At 42.5% G+C, this 20,339-nt stretch overlaps 1 protein-coding gene across 1 annotated transcript; it reads right to left on the reverse strand.

The window, feature by feature from the left end:
• Positions 1 to 2,755: 2,755 nt before the first annotated feature.
• PSMD6 (proteasome 26S subunit, non-ATPase 6) lies at positions 2,756 to 17,954 on the reverse strand. Its single transcript, XM_045991245.1, has 8 exons — positions 17,729 to 17,954; positions 16,864 to 17,069; positions 13,291 to 13,436; positions 12,824 to 13,043; positions 12,614 to 12,722; positions 7,556 to 7,724; positions 3,102 to 3,179; positions 2,756 to 2,970 (listed from the first exon to the last, which is right to left on the reverse strand). The coding sequence occupies exons 1-8, from the start codon at positions 17,871 to 17,873 to the stop codon at positions 2,874 to 2,876; spliced, it is 1,170 nt and encodes a 389-aa protein (XP_045847201.1). The 5' UTR covers positions 17,874 to 17,954; the 3' UTR covers positions 2,756 to 2,873.
• Between the last annotated feature and the right edge of the window lie 2,385 nt (positions 17,955 to 20,339).

A 20,339-nucleotide genomic window follows, 5' to 3' on the forward strand; every position in this document is an offset into this window, starting at 1 on the left:
ATTTATTTGACAGACAGAGACCACAAATAGGCAGAGAGGCAGGCAGAGAGAGAGGAGGAAGCAGGCTCTCCACAGAGCAGAAAGCCCGATGTGGGGCTCGACCCCAGGACCCTGGGATCATGACCTGAGCTGAAGGCAGAGGCTTTAACCCACTGAGCCACCCAGGCACCCCTCAAAAATTCAGTTTTTCAACTTATTCTATAAAAGTTGGGCGACGTGGCCCAATTTACTCACCATACGTGACAGTTTTCTCCTAACGCTCCACATACTAAAATATTTTAGTATATTGCTTTAGTGTTCAGTGTTTTAGTAGTGTTTTCACATAGAGAACTGCATAAGGCCCGGTTGCTCCTCTACTTTGCAGGCAGACGTCCTTTCTCCCTGCATCACGCAGCTGGTGTGAGGAGAGCTGGGATCAGAATTTGGTTTCTCTAGCTTCAGTGTCAGTGCTATTTCTCGCATACCATAGGGCCTCATTTAAAGAGGATGTGTTGGAGTCTTTATTTTCACCTCCAAATGGATACTTCGAGGCTAACCGTGTTCCCCTGGGACTTGTAATTACATGGAATAACTTATTAACATGTAACATGTTCCAGTTTTGTATTAAAAACTGCATTTCAATAGGATTTATGTGGAGTTGCATCTCCACATAAATGTAGAGAGAGCATGAAAATGTTGACAGTAGCTGTCCCTGCTGGGTGAGAATACAAGGCCATCCATGTTGAATGTCTTTTGCAGTGAGCATACATTCTTTTTCAGGAAAAAAAAATTTACTCCCTCACCTCAAAACTGTATTGTTCCTGTGGTAAGTTAGTTACTCTACTAGACTTTTAACAGCTTCTGGAGTTTTCAATTTCCCTATCTTGAACTCAGAAGGGATAGCATGTTTCTTTTAGCTTCCCTTACCTGTCATCCTCACCTACTAATTTTAGGCAGTTGGACATAAATAGTGAAAGAAAAATACAAGTACATTTCAAGCAAGCAGAGTTAAAAAAAAAAAAAGTTTTGAGAATCCCCATTCTGCATCAGGAGGTAGTGTAAACCTTGAATGAAAGGCCAGAATTACTCTGTGATCGCCTTTGTCCCAGTGGTCTTAAGAGGTGGGAGCCCAGGGAAAGGGCTGTTTTTTTTTTTAAGAGTTTTTTGTTTTTGTTTTTTTAATATTTTATTTATTTATTTGACAGAGAGAGAGGTCACAACTAGGCAGAGAGGCAGGCAGAGAGAGAGGAGGAAGCAGGCTCCCCACGGAGCAGAGAGCCCGATGTGGGGCTCGATCCCAGGACCCTGAGACCATGACCTGAGCTGAAGGCAGAGGCCTAAACCACTGAGCCACCCAGGCGCCCCGGAAAGGGTTGTTTTTAAGAAACGGACGTTTGCATCCTTTTTTCCTTTAGCATGAACTGCAGTGAGTCAGTTTGCTAAGAACAGAATTCTGATTTTTACATGGAGACAAGGAACACGGTGAGTTCTCAATGACTACACATTGGATTTATCAAATGGCCCTGATTTTCAGGATCATGGGTTTAGAGTACATCTGTTCACATTTTCTTCAAGAATTATAGTGATCATTGTTAAGGTTTTCTAAATAAGCGTTTTCGGAAATCCGTGAGTGGATATTCTCAAACGCTGAAGGCATATTTCCAGCATTTTACTAGCCTGCCATTCACCATACAGCACCCATGGCGCCTTCCGCAGCACCACACTGATGCTCATTGCGGTAATTCTGCTAAGACATTGCCATGAACTAACTATGCCATTGGCAATCATGCCGATTTCCCAACCTTCATTATTTCTAGTTTACTTACGTTTTTATCATGAATGAATGTTGAATTGAATCATTATTTTCCACTGACTGAGAAGTTTTCTTTTCTGATGTTAATGAATCATTCCAATTGGCTCATAACTGGAACAGCATGTAAACTATAAAAGCAGACTTCTCTCGCCTTCCTTTTACAGTACAACGCCATTTCCCATTCTCCTTTTAACTCAGCTCTACCGGAACGGCCTTGTCAGAGTGGCATCCAAAAAGCTTGGTGTCGTCCCAGACTTTGCCTCACCAGGTCCCCTCCCCTGCCTCCCCGCCCCCATTCTAATCTTTTAGCAAAGCGGGCTGCACCCCCACTATCAGGCATTCCCTCCAGCTGGTGCCACTCAGGTCAAACAGGGCCATTCCTCGGCTTAAAACCTCCAGTAACTTTCTTCTCCCAGATATCTGCATGTTCTTCTTCTATTTAAATGTCACCAGAGGCTGTGCCACCCCATAGGAGAGCTCTCCAAGCCCTACTTCGCTGGCTCCTTTATCCAGTTTCAGATTGTTTTTTCTAGCACTTAGCCTCATCTGACTCACCAAGCGTATATTAAGAAAAAAACAAGGAACAATTTTGTTTTCCTTACTACGGTTGTTTGGTGGGGGGGGTGGGGGGGGGAGATCCCATCATCATTATTGACATAGGTATTTTTGTTGTTGTTTTTTAATCAGTGTTTGGTGGGATTGGCAGCTTCTGGAATCCACGGTTGTGGTTGCCTCCTCAAAAGCAGTAACTTTTTTCTGAGGGAAAGCTTAAGATACATTTCATTTATCTTCTGTCTTTTGTGTACTAAGTGGGAGACACTGTGTTTAAACACATACTATATGGCATATATTTTCTAAAACTCAGGAGACTTACAGTAAGACATGAAGGGTTTGTATTACCCCTACTGCACTACTCAGATTTGAACTCAGGCGCTGTAGTCTCAGATTACAGTCTCAGAAAAGTAAACTGAAAGAAACAACAATGCAATATTTATTTTATACAGCTGAACCGGGTACATAGTAAAGTAAGCTATAAAAATTCCACAGTTATCTCTAAAGGAAATCCTTTGTTTACATGGTTTTACATATTAATTACTCTGGAAAGTTTCTGAACTCTGTTTAGTAGCAGATCTCCTTTCTTGATAGTTTCTTGGTACTGCCAGTTCTTGCTATCAGGCCTATAAATAAATTCAAGAAAAAAATGATTTACCAGTCACATTACTCCATAACACGAGTTGACCTACTTTTAAAAGACACTTAAGAATGCCCCTTATTCTACCACACAAACGATGCACAAACTTAGCAATACCTGTTGGTCTCCACTATTTCGTTGACTTTATCTATTTTGCAGTGTAATCTCCCTGCAGCAATAAATCTGGAGAGCTCCCTACAATGAAGAGCGGGGAGATAGGGGCATTAGTATGAGCCTTATACAAAATTCTTAAACTGCATTAAATACACACTTCCACTGTCGCCCAAGGTAACCTTCCGATGGCTTCCAGCCTGCACTCTGCAGCAGCTGAGAAGACTGTCGCGGGCAAACCACTGCAGGATCATCCCAGAACGTAAGTTCATACTGAGGGTAGGTGTCAAAGAATGAAATCATTAAAGCTTCGCAGAAAAATAATACGGAAGTAATGAAACAAGAGCAGATGATGCTGCGGATTTTCAAAATTAAGACGAAAGCATATGCCACAATAAATAAGCATCAGGAATGCACAGCTGATATTAAGCTTTGTGAAAGTTTTTCTGAATATCTACGTACAGTCACGACCCAAACCTCAAAATTAAGATAGCTATAACATGCTTACACATAAACCTCAAAACAGCATTAGCAATGAAACGCTATCAAAGATCATCTACCAAGGAGAAAAAAGGCTTAAAAATGTACAAGAGCTATATGAAGACTTTATATTAATGGAAATATGAGTGTTTTAAAATAAAAATCTACTTAGAACTGTTAAGTTTAAATAAAAATTATACGACCAATATACTCTCCCAGACACTAAAACATTTTGCTCCTAGCACATAAACAACAAGAGAGACTCTAAATCCTAAACAATTTTCCAACAAAGATGCCATGTGAAATCCATGTGGAAGGGCTGGTTTGAATGGTGATGAGGCAGCCTCACTGTGACAAAACCCAGAAAAAAGCCTGCTAAACCTGGTGATGTAGAGAATGTCCACATAGGGTAATACCACCAGAACCAAGTCACGAACTAAATGACAATGTGGACAGAAGATGTCTGCGGTATAAACTGGGGGGGGGGGGGGGGGGGGACCAACAAATCAGACAAATGGCTCATTAAAACAGAGGCAAAGTACATACACAAAAAAGATCAATTTCACTCATTAAAAATGCAAATTAAAGCTGTAATGAAATGCCATCATTCTGGGGAGAACAAAGCATAATGCAATGTTGAGGAAGGTCAGAGACAAACACAGTGTCTCACACTTACTGGAGAGGAAGTGATATAATTAGATGAGAAAGTGTGTTACTTGGATTTGTGCTTTTAAAGTGTCAAGCGTCATACCTAACTGCCCCAGCAGGCAGCGGTGAAAGACCCACTGTGCCCTCTGTACTAGTTGTATCAAAAAAAAAAAAGCCTATGAAAAGGAACTAATTCATACTTAATCTTGGTAGGAAGAATGAGAAAGCATTAGTGTTTTTAATAAGGAAATGTGTAATTCTGGAAAATCTGGTTATGAACTTCAAAAAGCTGGGAAGAAAAAGGTATTAGGCTGGAGGTCGTCCTAAACTAGCAGGCACGGCTGACACAGTCACGGAGCAGGCTTTATGTCTACAGTCTCCATCAAAATACACCTGCATCCACATGCTACAGGGCCTAGTCTTTTTCAGCTGTTTCTGAGTTCTGTTACTGAGCGGCTTTCTAAACTTGTGTTCATTTTCCAGACACTTAAATAGTTGCATCTCCACAGGGAAGCCATTTGCAACTATTATTCTGGGCCTGAGGTTCACAGAGAAAACTGTGTATACAAGATCTAACCACCCACAGCCTTGTCTCCCCCCACCCCACACCAACCCCAAGACAGGGGGAACCTCTGACAGGGGTTCTGACTTACAAAGAAGCTCCAAGGCCAACTCTGACTGAAGAATGCCCTTGCTACAGTGAGGACAGACTGCTCCATTCTAGGAGTCTGACAGCTGGCACACCTGAGCTCCCAGCGCAGCATCCGAGCCCCGCATCGCCGGATTGGAGGCCTTCCCGTTACCGCTGCCCCGACCACTCAGTGAGACTCCAGCCAGCTCGCTAACTCCTGAGCCGGGCAGTGACCGCAGTGCTTCTCTCAGTTCCTGTTCATACTGACACACACTCTAGCCAGTACCCTTAGGCTACTGGTTTCAAAGAAACACTCCTATTTGTATTTGTGCTATTGCTTCCATTGGGAAAGCACTTTTTTCCTTCAAAAATCTTACAAACGCAGCGACATCCAGTCCAAAGGTCCAGCAGAAGGCATCGTTGGATGTGTCCGATTCTCAGGCACTTCAGTCAAGTACAAGGACTCCTAGGTATGCTTATCAAGAAGAATCTGGCCACAGCTTCCTTTCTGGTTACCACACAATTTAACTCCTAACATCCTATGCCTATGTTTCCATTCAAGTCCCATCCCTGGCTCTACAGCCAGACCAGTTGTCATCTCCTCCTGTGCCAGTCACATCCCAGGATGACTCCTCTTCCCCAGCCGTGGGTATTTGTCCAAGTCCTGAGCCTGGCGGCTCACTACAGAAGGTATGCAGTCATGATGACCCAAGTGTTTACTGAACAAAAAACCCACCAATCAGATTTGCATCCCGTGTTTCAAAAACACCTACCAACAAAACTGTACACAGTGCATGGGTTTCTAACCTTAAACCTGTCAGCAGCAGTGTTTCCTCAAATAATGGCCCCTTCCTATTCTCCCCACAATATCTGAGTCTAAGGAAGTAGAGAAGTGGAGGAAGGGTGCAGAATCATGTTGAACTTAAGTAAAAAAAGATGATTTTTATAAGGGAGGACAAAAAGAATCTAGGGAAACCCAGATGTGAATGGGGTATCAGAAATTTTTTTTTTAAAGATTTTATTTATTTGACAGACAAATCACAAGTAGGCAGAGAGGCAGGCACAGAGAGAGGGGGAGGCAGGCTCCCTGCCGAGCAGAGACCCCGATGCGGGGCTCGATCCCAGGACCCTGGGATTATGACCTGAGCTGAAGGCAGAGGCTTTAACCCACTAAGCCACCCAGGCGCCCCGGGTATCAGAAATTTAAAACAAGATCTTAGTAGGTAACCACCAGAGCTCTGTGTGTACATACAACTTTTTTGCCTTTAGAGTTGGTCTGCAAACATGAAGGGAACAAATACCCACCTGAAATGTGAATACAGAATTCACATTCACACAGAGAATAAGGGGTTTCTGATAGGGACTGCTCAATAGTTTAGGGTATACTTAAGATCTGTATCGCTCATCAAATGTAAATACGTAAAACCTCAAAACACACCTATAACTATTGAAATGCATGCTAAAGTGTTTAGGGATGAAACTTACTGGTAACTTTGAAGTGCTTAAAAAATAGGATGGGCAGATACGTGATAAAGCAGATAAAAGAGCATGTTAATTACAGAATCAATCATGAAAATAACTAATTCCTTAGAATTTCTTTGTTTAAAATTTTTCATAATAAATTAGAAAAATCAAACCCCTAAAATGAGATTTTGTTTTTAAATGAAATACACCATCACTAAAATTTATTATATGACCATCTTTTTCACGTGGGCCACTGAAATCTACCATTAGCGTTTGACAAGATCTATCTTTGGGAACCACTGATCCAGATACGGTAAGGACAGCACATACTCTGAATGTGTACGTCTCCCACACTCCACTCCCACCACCCTAGTCCAGGCCACCATAATAGCTGCTCCATGAGCTACTGTACTCAACAGCCCACCCAGTCTCCCTGTCCCCCTGTGGTCTCTGTAAGATAGGGTGTCATGTTCTATCATTCTCATGCTTAAAATCCTCCAATGGCTTCCCATAGGACCTAGATTAAAACCCAAAGCTCCATAACACAGCCAGCTAGGCCTTGCACAAACGTACGCATGCTGAGTCGCCCACAGCTGTCCCTCTCTTGCCACTACCACTCCACTGCAGCCACACGCATTTTTTGTTGCATTTTATTATCTCCAGAGATTGTTCTATCTGAAATTACCTTATGTATTTATTTGCTTACTTGCTAACTCTCCCCATATAAAAAGTATCAAATATTAAAGTCCGTGACAAGGACCTTAACCAATGCCAACCATATAGTAATGGCTTAGTAAGTATTTGATGAATCATTGATTTAAGGGCTAAAAGTCTCACTTTTAACTAATGTGACCAGAATTGCAGCAGCAACCAAAAACAATGAAGGCATTATCAGAGAAAACATGCCCTTAATGTGAAATGTGAGAGAGAAATCTAGGAGTCATCACCATAGCAGCAGTGTGGTCCACAAAGAAGGGACAGAATACTACTATACAACACCTGGTCTGTTACCCTTTTGCAAAATCACTTAACCACTCTACAACTCAGTATCCCATCTGTTCATAAAAGGAGCACATCATGAAGGCAGAGATGACAGATGATTGTTCTGATAACATTTAGAGAAAAAAAAAATTTTATGATTGAGGGAAGCAATGTAAATGGAGAAAATGTACAAGCTGAGACATTAAAAGGTAACTTTCAGAGATATGCATTAACATAATAAATTATATATACTTACTGATCAATGAATTCCACACCAACACCAAAGGCTTCTGCCATATAGCCAAGAGTTAATGACCTATAGGATTCCAGCAGCTGGCTGTATGCATGAATTCTCATCTCTCGTACATAGTATCGATAATGAGGAGCAAAAAGCCAGTCCTTTTTCATTTCCTGTTCCACAACGGCTGCAATGAATAAGATGCCAAATTATAAGAGACAGCTCTTAGAAATAATGAAAGATTGGTAAAATGGACACAGGATACGGATAAGCCATCCACACGAATTAGTTTACCAAATAACTACAGTGTATCACTGCTCAAAGTAGTGAGGATATGGAGTAAACCAAAAGACAAGATCCCTGCTGCCACAGAAACTAAATTTTCAAAGAGCAAAGATAAATGACTTAACAAGATACTTTTAGTAACAAATTCTGTGTGGAAAGTAAGAGTGACAGGGCAACTAGGAGGCCTTCTGCTGGACTGGGTGGACAGGGAAGACCTCTGAGGAGCCAGCCAAACAGCAGGAGGCACAGAGCAATGTCCATAATGCAGAAGTGCCCCTGGCAGGAAGAGCCAGGCTCAGCCCCAGAGAAGAAAGGAGCACAGATTGAGCATAAAGCAGCAGAGGGGCAGCTACAGGGATATGGAAGGTGAGCAAAACAAAAGAACTAAAAACAGACTGTGTCCCTGGCTTTAACAAGAACCAAATCCCTGGAAAAGAATTTTTGTTTTGTTTTCTCGTTCTAGAGATTTTTTGGAGGGGGGCAGGGCAAGGGAGATTCACAGCGTTCAAGTGGATTCACCTACGGCACATCCAGGTGAAGATACCAAGGAGGAATTCAGGCATGGGTCTGGTGCCCACGGGGAAGTTTGGGGCTGGAGACATGAATTTGGGAATCACTGCCACCCAGATAACAGATAGGAAGGTGGCTCTTCATGTGTATTATCATTCACTGATAACAGAATGAAGGTAGAGACAAGGGTAGTGACCAAGTCTGAGGCAGTCACTGAGAGGTCTAACAGAGGATGAGGTGGTGGGTCTGGGGAAAACAAGGGTGTGTTACTGTTCAAGAGAACAAAATTGTGGCAAGATGCAAAGGCTGCTCAACATCAAAAGAGACAAGGATGAGTAAGGCGGCACATGGTTTAGCAATAAGGCAGTCAATGGCCTTAAACTGAATGATGCTCATTCTCACAAATAGTTAAAAAAAAAAAATGCATAAACATCAAGTCATTATATTGTACAGCTTAAACTTATATACAGTGTTATATGTCAGATCTTAATAAAACTGGGGGAAAAACATAGCAAGAAAACCTATGAAAGAGAATGGGAAGAAAAATTTTCATCAGGAGGGGTCATATTCATAAGCCGAACATAAAATATCTTCTATCATTTGTGTGCTATTTAAAAAACTCAAGAGTTCAATAAAAACTATCCCTTGAAACAAACAAGAAATGAATACAATATGAATATATTTTTCTCTCAAACTGGCTAAGAGTGGAGGGGAGGAGGCGGGGGAAAGGCTCTCCCCAAATGATGTAAATTGAGGGGTCCTGGCTGGCTCAGTCGAAGTGTGCAACTCTTGCTCTTGGGTCAGAATTTTGAGCCCCATGATACGTGTAGCAACTACTTAAAAATAAAATCTTTAAAAAAAACGATGTAAATTAAGAGAGGTAGAAACTCTGAAATCAGCACAGGGAATAGTCAGTAGTATATTACTTTTGTACAGTGATAGGTGGTAACTAAATTGGTAATAGGTCATCATTTTAAAATGTATATGAACATCAAATCACTATGTTACACACCTGAAACTGACACTGCATCTCAGTTATACTTCGGTAAAAAAAACTGTGTAACTGTACACTGCCACAGTATTCCTGGAGGGCAAGAGTGATCAAAGATGTATTTTCACTTCGTAAAATTCACTTTCTTGGATTTTTTCCCTAATGAAATAAGTGGAAGTAGAAAAGGTGAATTATAAGAGAATGTTCAAACCAAAGTTGCTCACAACAGGAGTAAACTGTAAACAGCATAATTTTTTGTCAGGAGCGGGTGAAGTACGGCACACCCACCACACTGAAATAGGTCTCTTTAAGATAACTACAAGCTCCAAGGAGCTCCAGCTGTTTGATCTGCCACTACATCCGCAGTGTCTTGTACATGACAGGTAGTTAAAAATCCTTACTGACTCAATGACCAACTCTTTTTCTACAGTCATGAAAGGTATTCACATTAGATTGTTAAGAGAAAAAAAGGCTACTTGGAAAGCAGCATGTAAAATACACACCCCTATGTTTAATGGTGTTACGTGCTTCTGTCTCTGGATACAAATGTCCCTGAAGGACACACGTAAAACCGGATAGTGGCAGTCACCTCTAGAGAAAGGACCCCGGCAATCGCTGGTTAGGGAGAGCTTTTCTTCTTTATATGATACTGTTTGAGATTTTTCCATGGGTATGAATAACCTTGGGTTTTTGGTATACTGTTTTCCATTTCTTAAAGCGCATTTAAATGAACAAAAGGTTTGGAAAGATACAAAAAATCTTAAAATGGTTATTTCTGGAAGAATTTTGTGAGTGAACACGTGTATGGATTTGGGAACAGGACTTTCTCTATTTTTTTTTTTTTAAGATTTTATTTATTTATTTGACAGAGAGAGATCACAAGTAGGCGGAGAGGCAGGTGGGAGTGGGGGAAAGTAGGCTCCCTGCTGAGCAGAGAGCCCGATGCGGGGCTTGATCCCAGGACCCTGAGATCATGACCTGAGTCGAAGGCGGAGGCTTAACCCACTAAGCCACCCAGGCGCCCCTATTTTTAATTTTAAAAACAACCACGTATTATCTAGAGAAGGATGCAGTTTCCTTTTTCATAATTTTAAAGTACTATATACATACACTATGACTATTCTCAGGGAAGCAAAAAGGCTTACAAAACTAAAAAAATCCTCCATGTCTCAGTATACTAGAGAGAATAAATGGTACAAATAAAGGCAACTGTCATCAAAGAAAATGTAACTATTCTGTCTTCTGCATTTAAAATATCTGGAAAATGTATAAATTTGGTAGTGATAAAAATTTCACCTACAATGTTCAAATAAAAGATTGCTATTAGGAATGGGGGCAGTTGGAAGAGATTAATATCTACACAATTTAAAGGTTTCCCAAAGCCATGAATTTCATTTTTTTCCTCACTTTCCTCTAAAATTATTTAATGAATGTAACAGATTTGCATAGACCATACAGTAATGTACAGGCAATGTACTGGTGTCAAGTTCATTACAGGGATTTAAAAAAAAAAATCTCCCAATAATTCCGGTTAGCAGAAGGAACAAACTGTAAGAAAAAGTCACAAAATGACATACTATTTTAAAAATGGGGTATATGGGGCGCCTGGGTGGCTCAGTGGGTTAAAGCCTCTGCCTTCAGCTCAGGTCATGGTCCCAGGGTCCTGGGATCGAGCCCCGCATCGGGCTCTCTGCTTGGCAGGGAGCCTGCTTCCTCCTCTCTCTCTGCCTGCCTCTCTGCCTAGTTGTGATTTCTCTGTCAAAGAAATAAAAAATTAAAAAAATAAAAAATAAAAAAAAATAAAAATGGGGTATATGACCAAAAAGCACACCAAAGATTTTCACCATCAGATCAGAGAAAAGCCAATCAAAACCACCAGATACCACTTCACACCAACTAAGATGCCTATAATCAAAACGACACAGTAACAAGTACAGGGTGTGAGGAAACTGAGACACACACTGCTGGTGCGAATATAAATGGTGTAACCACTCTGGGAAACAGTTCAGCAGTTCCTCAAAAAGCTAAAGCATCACTGTATGACCCAGCAGGTCCATTACTAAATATGTATGTATCTATATACATACCCAAGAGAAATGAAACCACAGGTCTACATAAAACATTAGACAAATGTTCCTTACAGCTTAAAAAGGAAGACAGCACAGATGTCTGTTGGTGGCTGAAAAGGATGGTAAAAATGTGGTTTTTCCATATAATGGAGCATCCTTCAGTCACAAAACTAAATGGAGCCCTGAGACATGCCACCACACAGATGACCCATGAAAAGATGTCAGGGAGAAGGAACCAGGCACAGAGTGCCACACAGATATGATGCCATTCCTATGAAATGTGAAAGTAACACGTAAACCCATGGACACAGAAAGATCAGTGGTAGTGGGGGGAGGAATGGGAAGTGACTGCTCAATGGGTACAGATTTCCCTCTGCAGTAACGACATTCAGGAATTAGTGATGACAACTGCACAACCTTGTCAAGAAAATAAAGCCACTGAATCTTACACTTGAAACTGGTGAATTTTATAGCCTGTAATTCGTATCTCAATTAAAAAGGGAGGTATAAAATGAGAGTTCCCCAGGAATGAAGGGAAGGGATTCATTCTGATGAAGGAAGAAGGGAAAGGCCCCATATTTGGAGAATAATGCCAGGAGAGCTGCAAGCATAAAAAAAGGAAGAACAATTGTGCAGTACGATCTTGTGTGCAAACGCGCCTGTGCACACATATGAGAGGATGAGGCCACGCAGGTAACTCATCATACCTCAGGGGCCCTGTTCCCCTATCACATAAGGTAAGCAGTAGAATTCTCATGAAGCAGTCCCAACTTTTACGCCGGGAAAAAGCACTCCAGAAACACTGGGCCAAAACCCACTTCAAAAAAAGCACTGGGGCGCTTGGGTGTGGCTCAGTCAGTTCAGCATCTGACTCTTAATGTGGGCTCAGGTCATCATCTCAGGGTTGTCAGATGGAGCCCTACATGAGATTCTCTCTTTTCCTTTGCCCTTCCCCTGCTCGCTCTCATCCTAAAATAAATTTTAAAAAAATTTTTAAACAAACCTTTAACAGTGTAAACATCAATCTTACCTAGTGGGCCATATAAAAACAGGTTACAGTCTGCTAACACCCCCTTCTAAACAAAAAGGGGCAAAAAACTGAGCCCCGGTAATCAAAGACCTATACAGTCTGTCACATATGGGAAAAATGATCTTAGTTCTCTGCATACAGGATCAGGATTGAGATAAAGACATCATCGAAATGAGCAACTCTATCCTTACCTAAGGACTGGAAGAAAACTGAGTAACGACACTCATAGAGTGAAAACAGGTACTGCCGGACCGCTGGAAGGCTGTGCAGCACTTCAAGGATCTCGGCTCCTTTAATCACCTACAAATTAAAAAAAGAACAAATGTATGCTTTAATGTGTATTTAGGTTAGGAAAGTATGGAGTAATTTCTAAACATAAGTATTAAAGATTCAGGCATTACCTTTTCCCTGAGATCTGGTCTTTCTAAGGCAATCATGCTGACATAGACAGTGTAAGTCACAAAGGTCTTGTAATCCATAAGTTCATAGGATGTGAATGTTGAAACTGTGTCAAGGAAGAGTTCAGCTGCCTGTTTGAAATCACGAATTGCCACACAGTAAAGACCCTGATATACCTTTAGGCGGTTTCTCCTGTCCCAGTCTCCTCCTTCCTCTATTAAGCTATAAATAAAAAACAGTAAGGTCACAATCTGAAAACAGACAAGGCCATTTTTTGTTAAGTGTGTTCTTTTCAAACAGAAAACAAGTTGAATCAAAAGGTAGCATTTAAAGAAAATATTCTACTAAATAAGCACATCAATTATTTCACCTAATTTACTAGTTATAAATAAAATAGGTAAATTTCTTACATCGGTTTCTTATTTATAGCATAATTACAGGGGAATATATCACCATCATTAAAAAGTACCTTTTGGCCTTCTCTGTGTTTCGTGTGATGAGATCATTATCCATATAAAATAACCCAATCCTAAGAAGATAGAACACAATATCCAGTCGGTGACCCAAGGCCACAGTTTTGTCGTATGTCTTGCGAAAGGCTGTCAGAGCACCCTCCTGTCAAGAGATCCAAGGCAACAGGTGAAAAAAGGTTAAGTTTCAAATGCTACCAACTATCTGGAATTCTCTTAACAAAGGGTAGAGGGAACAGGTAGGAAGGAGAGAAATTAAGATACCCATGAACTGGTAACTATCGAAGCTGGGTGGTAACTGCATGGGAGGGTGGAGCGTTCATTATACTATTCTCTCCGTTTATATAAAGTATAAAAAAATATATCAGCTATACCTAAGCATATACTTAACATTCTAAAACACAGGAAAAACAGCCACGATTTATTCTTACTTGTTTCAACATTCTTTCTTGCACATATTCAGCATTTTTTCCCTAAGTACAATGTTACTTTCCTGTAAATTATTACACTACTTTAAGGGTAATGGAAGCTTTACCTTAGTCATAAGAATACAAAGGAGTATTCAAATATACAAGTCTGTGTCAAAATACTGTGGAATAAAATGTTCTGTTGCTTTAAAAACGCAAACATGAATAAAATCATTTGTCAATACATGGTACTTCTTAGTCTGTGTCTGGGTTTATGTAATTGTAAGTTATACCTCATAAATTAATAATGGGGGCTAGCAAGACAGTAATGGGCAGAGCTGGCACTCAGATCGTGGTTTTTAATACAATTCTCCACTCTCCACATGCTAAAAGAAACCAAAGATCCTTAGAGAGAAACGGATGATTCCAGGTTTAGAGAGTAAAAATAACAGGTAAGCCTGTAACAGCTTGTTGTATGAGAAAATAAGACCAAGGAGATGTCCAACAAAGACTTCTCAAAGGAGCTTCCACTAACACGCATGTAACAAGATGAGCATCATAAAGAGTAATGACCGTGATCAGTGTAACACAGTGAATAATAATAATCCATTATGTAACAGTTAATAATATATTTAACATGAGAGTGAACAGGAGAGGAAAAAAGAAAGCTCTTTTTAAAAGAATGCTACTTAATAAACATGGAAAATGACATAAGCCCATCATCGATTTATAACTCCTAATATTGACTCAAGCACATCCTTGTCGAAATTCCCCAAATCCAGAATCAAAAGCTTTAGTTTCTCATTCACCTGTAATAACCTATCCTCTCTGAAACCAAACCATAGGGGCGCCTGGGTGGCTCAGTCCTTAGGCATCTGCCTTCAGCTCGGGTCATGACCCCAGGGTCTTGGGATCGGCCCATATCAGGCTCCCTGCTCCGTGGGAGGCCTACTTCTCCCTCTTCCACTCACCCTGCTTGTGTTCCCTCTCTTGCGTGCTCTCTGTCAAATAAATAAAATCTTAAAAAAAATATAAATAGTAAAAAAACAAAACCAAACCATATCACACAACTGAGAAAACCACACAAATTATTAGCTATTTTTTCTAAAAGACTTTATCATTTGAGAGAGAGCGCACACACTCATGGGGGTGGGATGGACAGAGGAAGAGAATCCTTAAGCAGACTCCCCGCTGGGGGCAAAGCTTGTTGTTGTGGAGCTGGTTCTCAGGACGCTGAGATCATGACCGAAGCTGAAATCAAGAGTCGGACGCTGAACCTGAGTCACCCAAGCACTCTCTATTAGCTATTTTTAAACTGTTTTGTAGTTCCCAAATTTTTTACAATGAGATCTTAACTTTACAATAAAAAAAATCTTGCTTTAAATCTAAAGTGGTGGGGCATCTGGGTGGCTCAGTCGTTAAGGGTCTGCCTTCGGCTCAGGTCATGATCCCAGGGTCCTGGGATCGGGCACACCATTGGGCTCCCTGCTCAGCAGAAGCCTGCTTCTCCCACTCCCACTCTCCCTGCTTATATTCCCTCTCTCGCTGTTGCTGTCTGTCAAATAAATAAATAAAATCTTTGGAAAAAAAAATTTAAATAAATAAAATAAATAAATAAACCTAAAATGGGGCACCTGGGTGGCTCAGTCAATTGAGCATCTGTCTTTGGCTCAGGTCATGATCCCAGGGTCCTTGGATCAAGTCCCACAGTTGGGACCCTGCTCAGTGGGAAGCCTGTGTCTCCCTCTGCCTGCTATTCCCCCTGCTTGTGCACATTGGATGCTTGCATGCTCTCTCTCTGGCAAATAAATAAATTAAAAAAAAAAAAACCAAACCTAAAATAATAATAGTTCTTATCACTAACATTTGAGTTCTCTGCCCCTATCTTTAATCTTCACTAAGTAGGAACTGTTCTACCATATTTCAGATGAGGAAATGGAGGGTCCAGTAAATGGTAATTACTGAAACCAGAACGCTAACCCAGGCAATCTGATCCAAGAACCCACACTATTATACTTTCTTCTACTGATGCCATGACATCTGTCATCAGAGTACTTCAGGATACACTGCTTAGAATTAATGACATTCAAAGCCCATCCTCCTAACCACTATTAACTGCTAAATTAAATTCAAAAGATGTAATACCTGTGGGCATCTGTCTCATGCAGTGGATAGGAAAGTATTGTTCAGGCTGGCCACCATGTGGAAGAAATAGCCACATCTATTACGACAAAAATCCTTCCTTGTCCCTTGTCTCTATATCCTAGAGAACACTAGCATACATCCACGAGGAAGCACATTCCAGCACGTTTCTACATCGGCTTGTACTAGCAAGAACAGCTGAAAACAACATCCATGTCCATCAACAGTTGGAGAGCTAAGTAAACAGCTAAAGAGCAAAGTAAACTTTGGCACAGCCTTACAAAGGACTACTAGCTAGCAGTTAACCAGAATACGTACCCCGTTTATGTACATTAAAGGGGAAAGAGCACGATACGATGCTTAATGAAAAAACTAACAGGACAACATGAGAATATTATGGTCCCACTTATTTAAAAAACCCTTTTCCAATACTTTATTTTTATTATTAATATCTACGTGAGGCTCAAATTCACGACCCTGAGACCAAGGGTCACATGCTTCATGAAGCCAGCGAGGGGCCCCTAAAAAGTTTTTAAAAACATAATCCTGCCTAATTTACATGTCAATATGCAATAAAGCAACTTAAAAAGGTCACCACTGAGAAGAGGGAATAAAGAGAAGTCAAATAAGAACTTCAGCATTAACTTCAATGTTCAGTTCTTATAAGGAGACTATTGTACACATAATAATTTCTTAAATTCAACAGAACCAATGTTTTCCAACCAAGGGGAGAAAAGTGCACTATTGAGAATGATCCCAATTTTGCAAGAGCAGTAAATCAAATCTCTGCAAGTGCCCTTGAGTTCTGCCTGGTGTGGACACAGAGAGGAACACACACACCTGGCTAAACAGGGATAGAAAGAAAACTTTTTCTTGACTCCTTTTTGTGCTGATTCGCTAAGCCCAGTAAGCACATTACTTTTGTGCTAGTTTTTTGCTTTGTTTTTAAAGGAAGTTAATTCTTTAAATAGTGCCTCTCTGCCACTATGCAGAGAGGGAGAGAGGGGGACCGTCTCCACTTGCCTTATCGCCTATCCGGCACAGGTACTCAGCCTTCGCCATCATGGCATCCCGGATTTCGCTCTCTCCCAGATTCTTCTCCGCATCTTCCAGCTCCTCGTCCAAACGTTTCAACTCTTCCTCGTTCGCCTTCTTCATTTTATTGAGCAGGTCCGTGTCCATCTGCCAGTCAAGGGATTTGCACAGGGCTTCGTAATAAGGAGCCATGTCTGAGAGCCAAAGAGACGTGACTTAGGAGCGGGTGCCCTCGGTACCCTCAAAATCAGGGTCCACCCACGTCTTCCTCACACACACACACGCCCTGTCGAGTCGACCCCTCTCCTCCCCGCGGCCAGGAAGGCGTGGGCCAGAAGAGCCTGGCGAAGGGCCTGGCAGAACGTAAACGTCTGCTGCTGGGAGACGGGCATCACGGCCAGTCCTGCTGGCCTCCCGACGGCTTCTGCTCCAACAAAGCCCTCGAGCCGCGGAAAAGGGAAGCCTGCTCAGACACATCCTCAGGCACCTACGTTCAGTCTACGCAGCCCAGAGGCACTGACTGCCAGGGACGGCCCCAGACACCGACCCCACTCTTCCCCGTCCTGCGGACAGCTGCCCTCTCCTACACGGCTGCCCCAGCCCGGGCCCGGCCACTAAGAACAGCAAGCCCGGAGCCTCTCTTCTGCGCCTCGCTCGGAGCTCGACATAGCCCCCAAAGCTGCTTTCGGAGCAGTAGGGCCCCCACGGATGCAGACCCCCTCTGAGAGCAAGGCCGGAGGGCGCTGCGGGCACCCCCGGGCCCGGAGCCCCTTCGGGGAAAATGCCCGCAGCCTCCGGGGCGCGGGGCCAGCCCAGGCCTAGGCCGCTGACTCGGCGCTCGCGCGGGACTCACTGTTATCCCGGACGGCCGCCATCAGCTCGTCGCGCACGGCCGCGTCCCCGCGGTGTTCGGGCAGGCTGAGCAGGAAGCGCAGCTGCGCGATGCGCAGGTCGGGGTTCTTGGGCAGACCCTCCTCCTCTAGGTTCTCCAGCGGCATCTCAGCGGCGGGGTTAGCAACACAGGACCGACGGCAACTCAGCGCGGACCCGCGGCGTCTCCGGCAGCGGAAGCGGGAGGAGAAGACGAGGGCGCCCGGCCGCCTGCGGCGCGGCTTCCGGTCCCGGACTAGCCTCCGTCAGCAGCGCCTCCTGCTGGACGGCCCTTGGAACACCTCACCCGGCCTGAGCGCTGGCGCCCCCGTGTGCTCACGAACGGCTTTCCTTCACTTCTGGCCGCGGCCGTCAGTCTCAGTGTACCTGTTGCCCAACTCTGAACATGGATTTCCCGAAACTCTCTCTCCCTCCCTCCCTCCCTTTTTAGCTAGTCTGCTTTTCATTCTGTTCGTAACTGACAGGAGCTGGCAAGCTTTTGAAATTTTTGAAAATATCATCATCCCACCACCATCACCAACAATAAAAATCTCTGTGCACAGCCTTAAAACCCATGTTCTTTCCGCTAGTCTAAGAAAATGGTATCCAGAATTCCGGTTTAATACAACAACATTAATATTTCGTTTATGCATAATTTAAATCATTGCATGCCTGCGTGTTCAGCCTCTTTTTGTTCTTGTAGCTATCGTCTTCAGACTTGGTAATGGTTATGTGAAATTCCACCCAGTGAATTTGCCATAACTTATTTTTTCTCTTCTCTCCACTACAGGTCGACTCTTTAGGTCATCCAGGGCTATTATTTTCTTAATATAAAACCTGAGATAAACATCACAGATCATTTGATATTTTAGTTTTTTTTTTTCCCTGTAAAAAATTCCCAAGCAGGATTAATACACAAAAGGTAGGAATGTTCTGTGACTTTTAAATATTTAATGTCACATCGTTTTCCAAAAGAATCGGACCAGTTTATACAGCCTGTGAAACATCTGGGACTTCCACATTCTTGCCAGCAGTAAGCATTATACCCCACATTTTTATGATTTACTTGTTTTGGTAAAAACAAGCATTTTGAAGATACCTCAAATGGTAATACAGAACATAGAAAAACGTTATGAGGACTCCATCATGTTAAACTTTTGGGGGAGAACCTTCTAGACATCTTTCATTCATTGATTCAACAGATTTATTACGTGGTTGCAAAGTACCAGGGGCAGTGTGAGGCACTGGGAACACAGCAGTGAAAAGTACACACCCCGCCCTTGTGGAACTTCCCTTCTAGAGATACTTAGCCTCACTGAAAGGGACCAGATGTATTAATAGGATCATTCTGTACTTGTACCTTATAAACTGTTCTGTTCCATTCACCATGTATTGTAGATACCTTTCCTTGCCAATAAATATGGACTGACATCATCACCTCTAATGACCATGTAGGATTCCACTGTTTTTTTTTTTTTCTAAAGATTTTATTTATTTATTTGACAGAGAGAGAGATCACAAGTAGGCAGAGAGGCAGGCAGAGAGAGAGGAGGAAGCAGGCTCCCTGCGGAGCAGAGAGCCCGTTGCGGGGCTCGATCCCAGAACCCTGAGATCATGACCTGAGCCGAAGGCAGCGGCTTAATCCACTGAGCCACCCAGGCGCCCCGGATTCCACTGTTTTTATGTACCAGCGTTTATCCCATCAATACTTAATTGCTATCAGTTTAGATAATTATTATGTCTTCAGTCTCATAAATGCCAAAGTGTTGATCATCTATGTGCATATATTTTCACATTTATACAATCATTTCTAAGATTTATTTATTTGAGAGAGAGAGAGAGAGAGAGAGGGAGAGAGTGAGCAGGGGGAGGGGCACAGAGAGGGGCAGAGAATCCTCAAGCAGACTCCCCAAGGAGAGCAGAGCTCATTGTGGGGCTTGATCCCAGGACCCTGAGATCAGGACCTGAGCCAAGATCAAGAGTTGACCACTTGGGGCGCCTGGGTGGCTCAGTGGATTAAGCCGCTGCCTTCGGCTCAGGTCCTGATCTCAGGGTCCTGGGATCGAGCCCCGCATGGGGCTCTCTGCTCCGCAGGGAGCCTGCTTCCTCCTCTCTCTCTGCCTGCCTCTCTGCCTACTTGTGATCTCTCTCTCTGTCAAATAAATAAAAAAAATCTTAAAAAAAAACTCTTAACAAAAAAAAGAGTTGACCACTTAACCTACTGGCCATGCAGGTGCCCCTCTACAACCATTTTTTTTTTTTTTTAAGATTTTATTTATTTGACAGACAGAGATCATAAGTAGGCAGAGAGGCAGGCAGAGAGAGAGAGAAAGGGGAAGCAGGCTCCCTGCTGAGCAGAGAGCCCGATGTGGGGCTCCATCCCAGAACTCTGGGATCATGACCTGAGCGGAAAGCAGAGGCTTTAACCCACTGACCACCCAGGCGCCCTACAACCATTTCTTAACCCACATCCCTAGAAGTATAATTTCTAAATAAGAGGATCTACGCACTTTGTATTTTGACATATTACATAAGGATTAAATTCTTATTCCAAAATGATATGGCAATTTATATTCCCACCAATATTTTTAAAA

This window comes from Meles meles, chromosome 20 (genome assembly GCF_922984935.1).
Source record: "Meles meles chromosome 20, mMelMel3.1 paternal haplotype, whole genome shotgun sequence".
NCBI classification, from domain to species: Eukaryota; Metazoa; Chordata; class Mammalia; order Carnivora; family Mustelidae; genus Meles; species Meles meles.

Bases quoted from the DNA above. Each gene is read 5' to 3' on its own strand.
- PSMD6 (XM_045991245.1), bottom strand. From the start codon at position 17,873: ATGCCGCTGGAGAACCTAGAGGAGGAGGGTCTGCCCAAGAACCCCGAC. The intron at 13,437-16,863 runs GCAAGTGGAGAC...ATCTCTTGACAG, and splicing joins TGTGCCGGATAGGCGATAAG to GAGGGTGCTCTGACAGCCTT. The intron at 7,725-12,613 runs GTAAGGATAGAG...TATTCATTGCAG, and splicing joins AGTTTTCTTCCAGTCCTTAG to CCGTTGTGGAACAGGAAATG.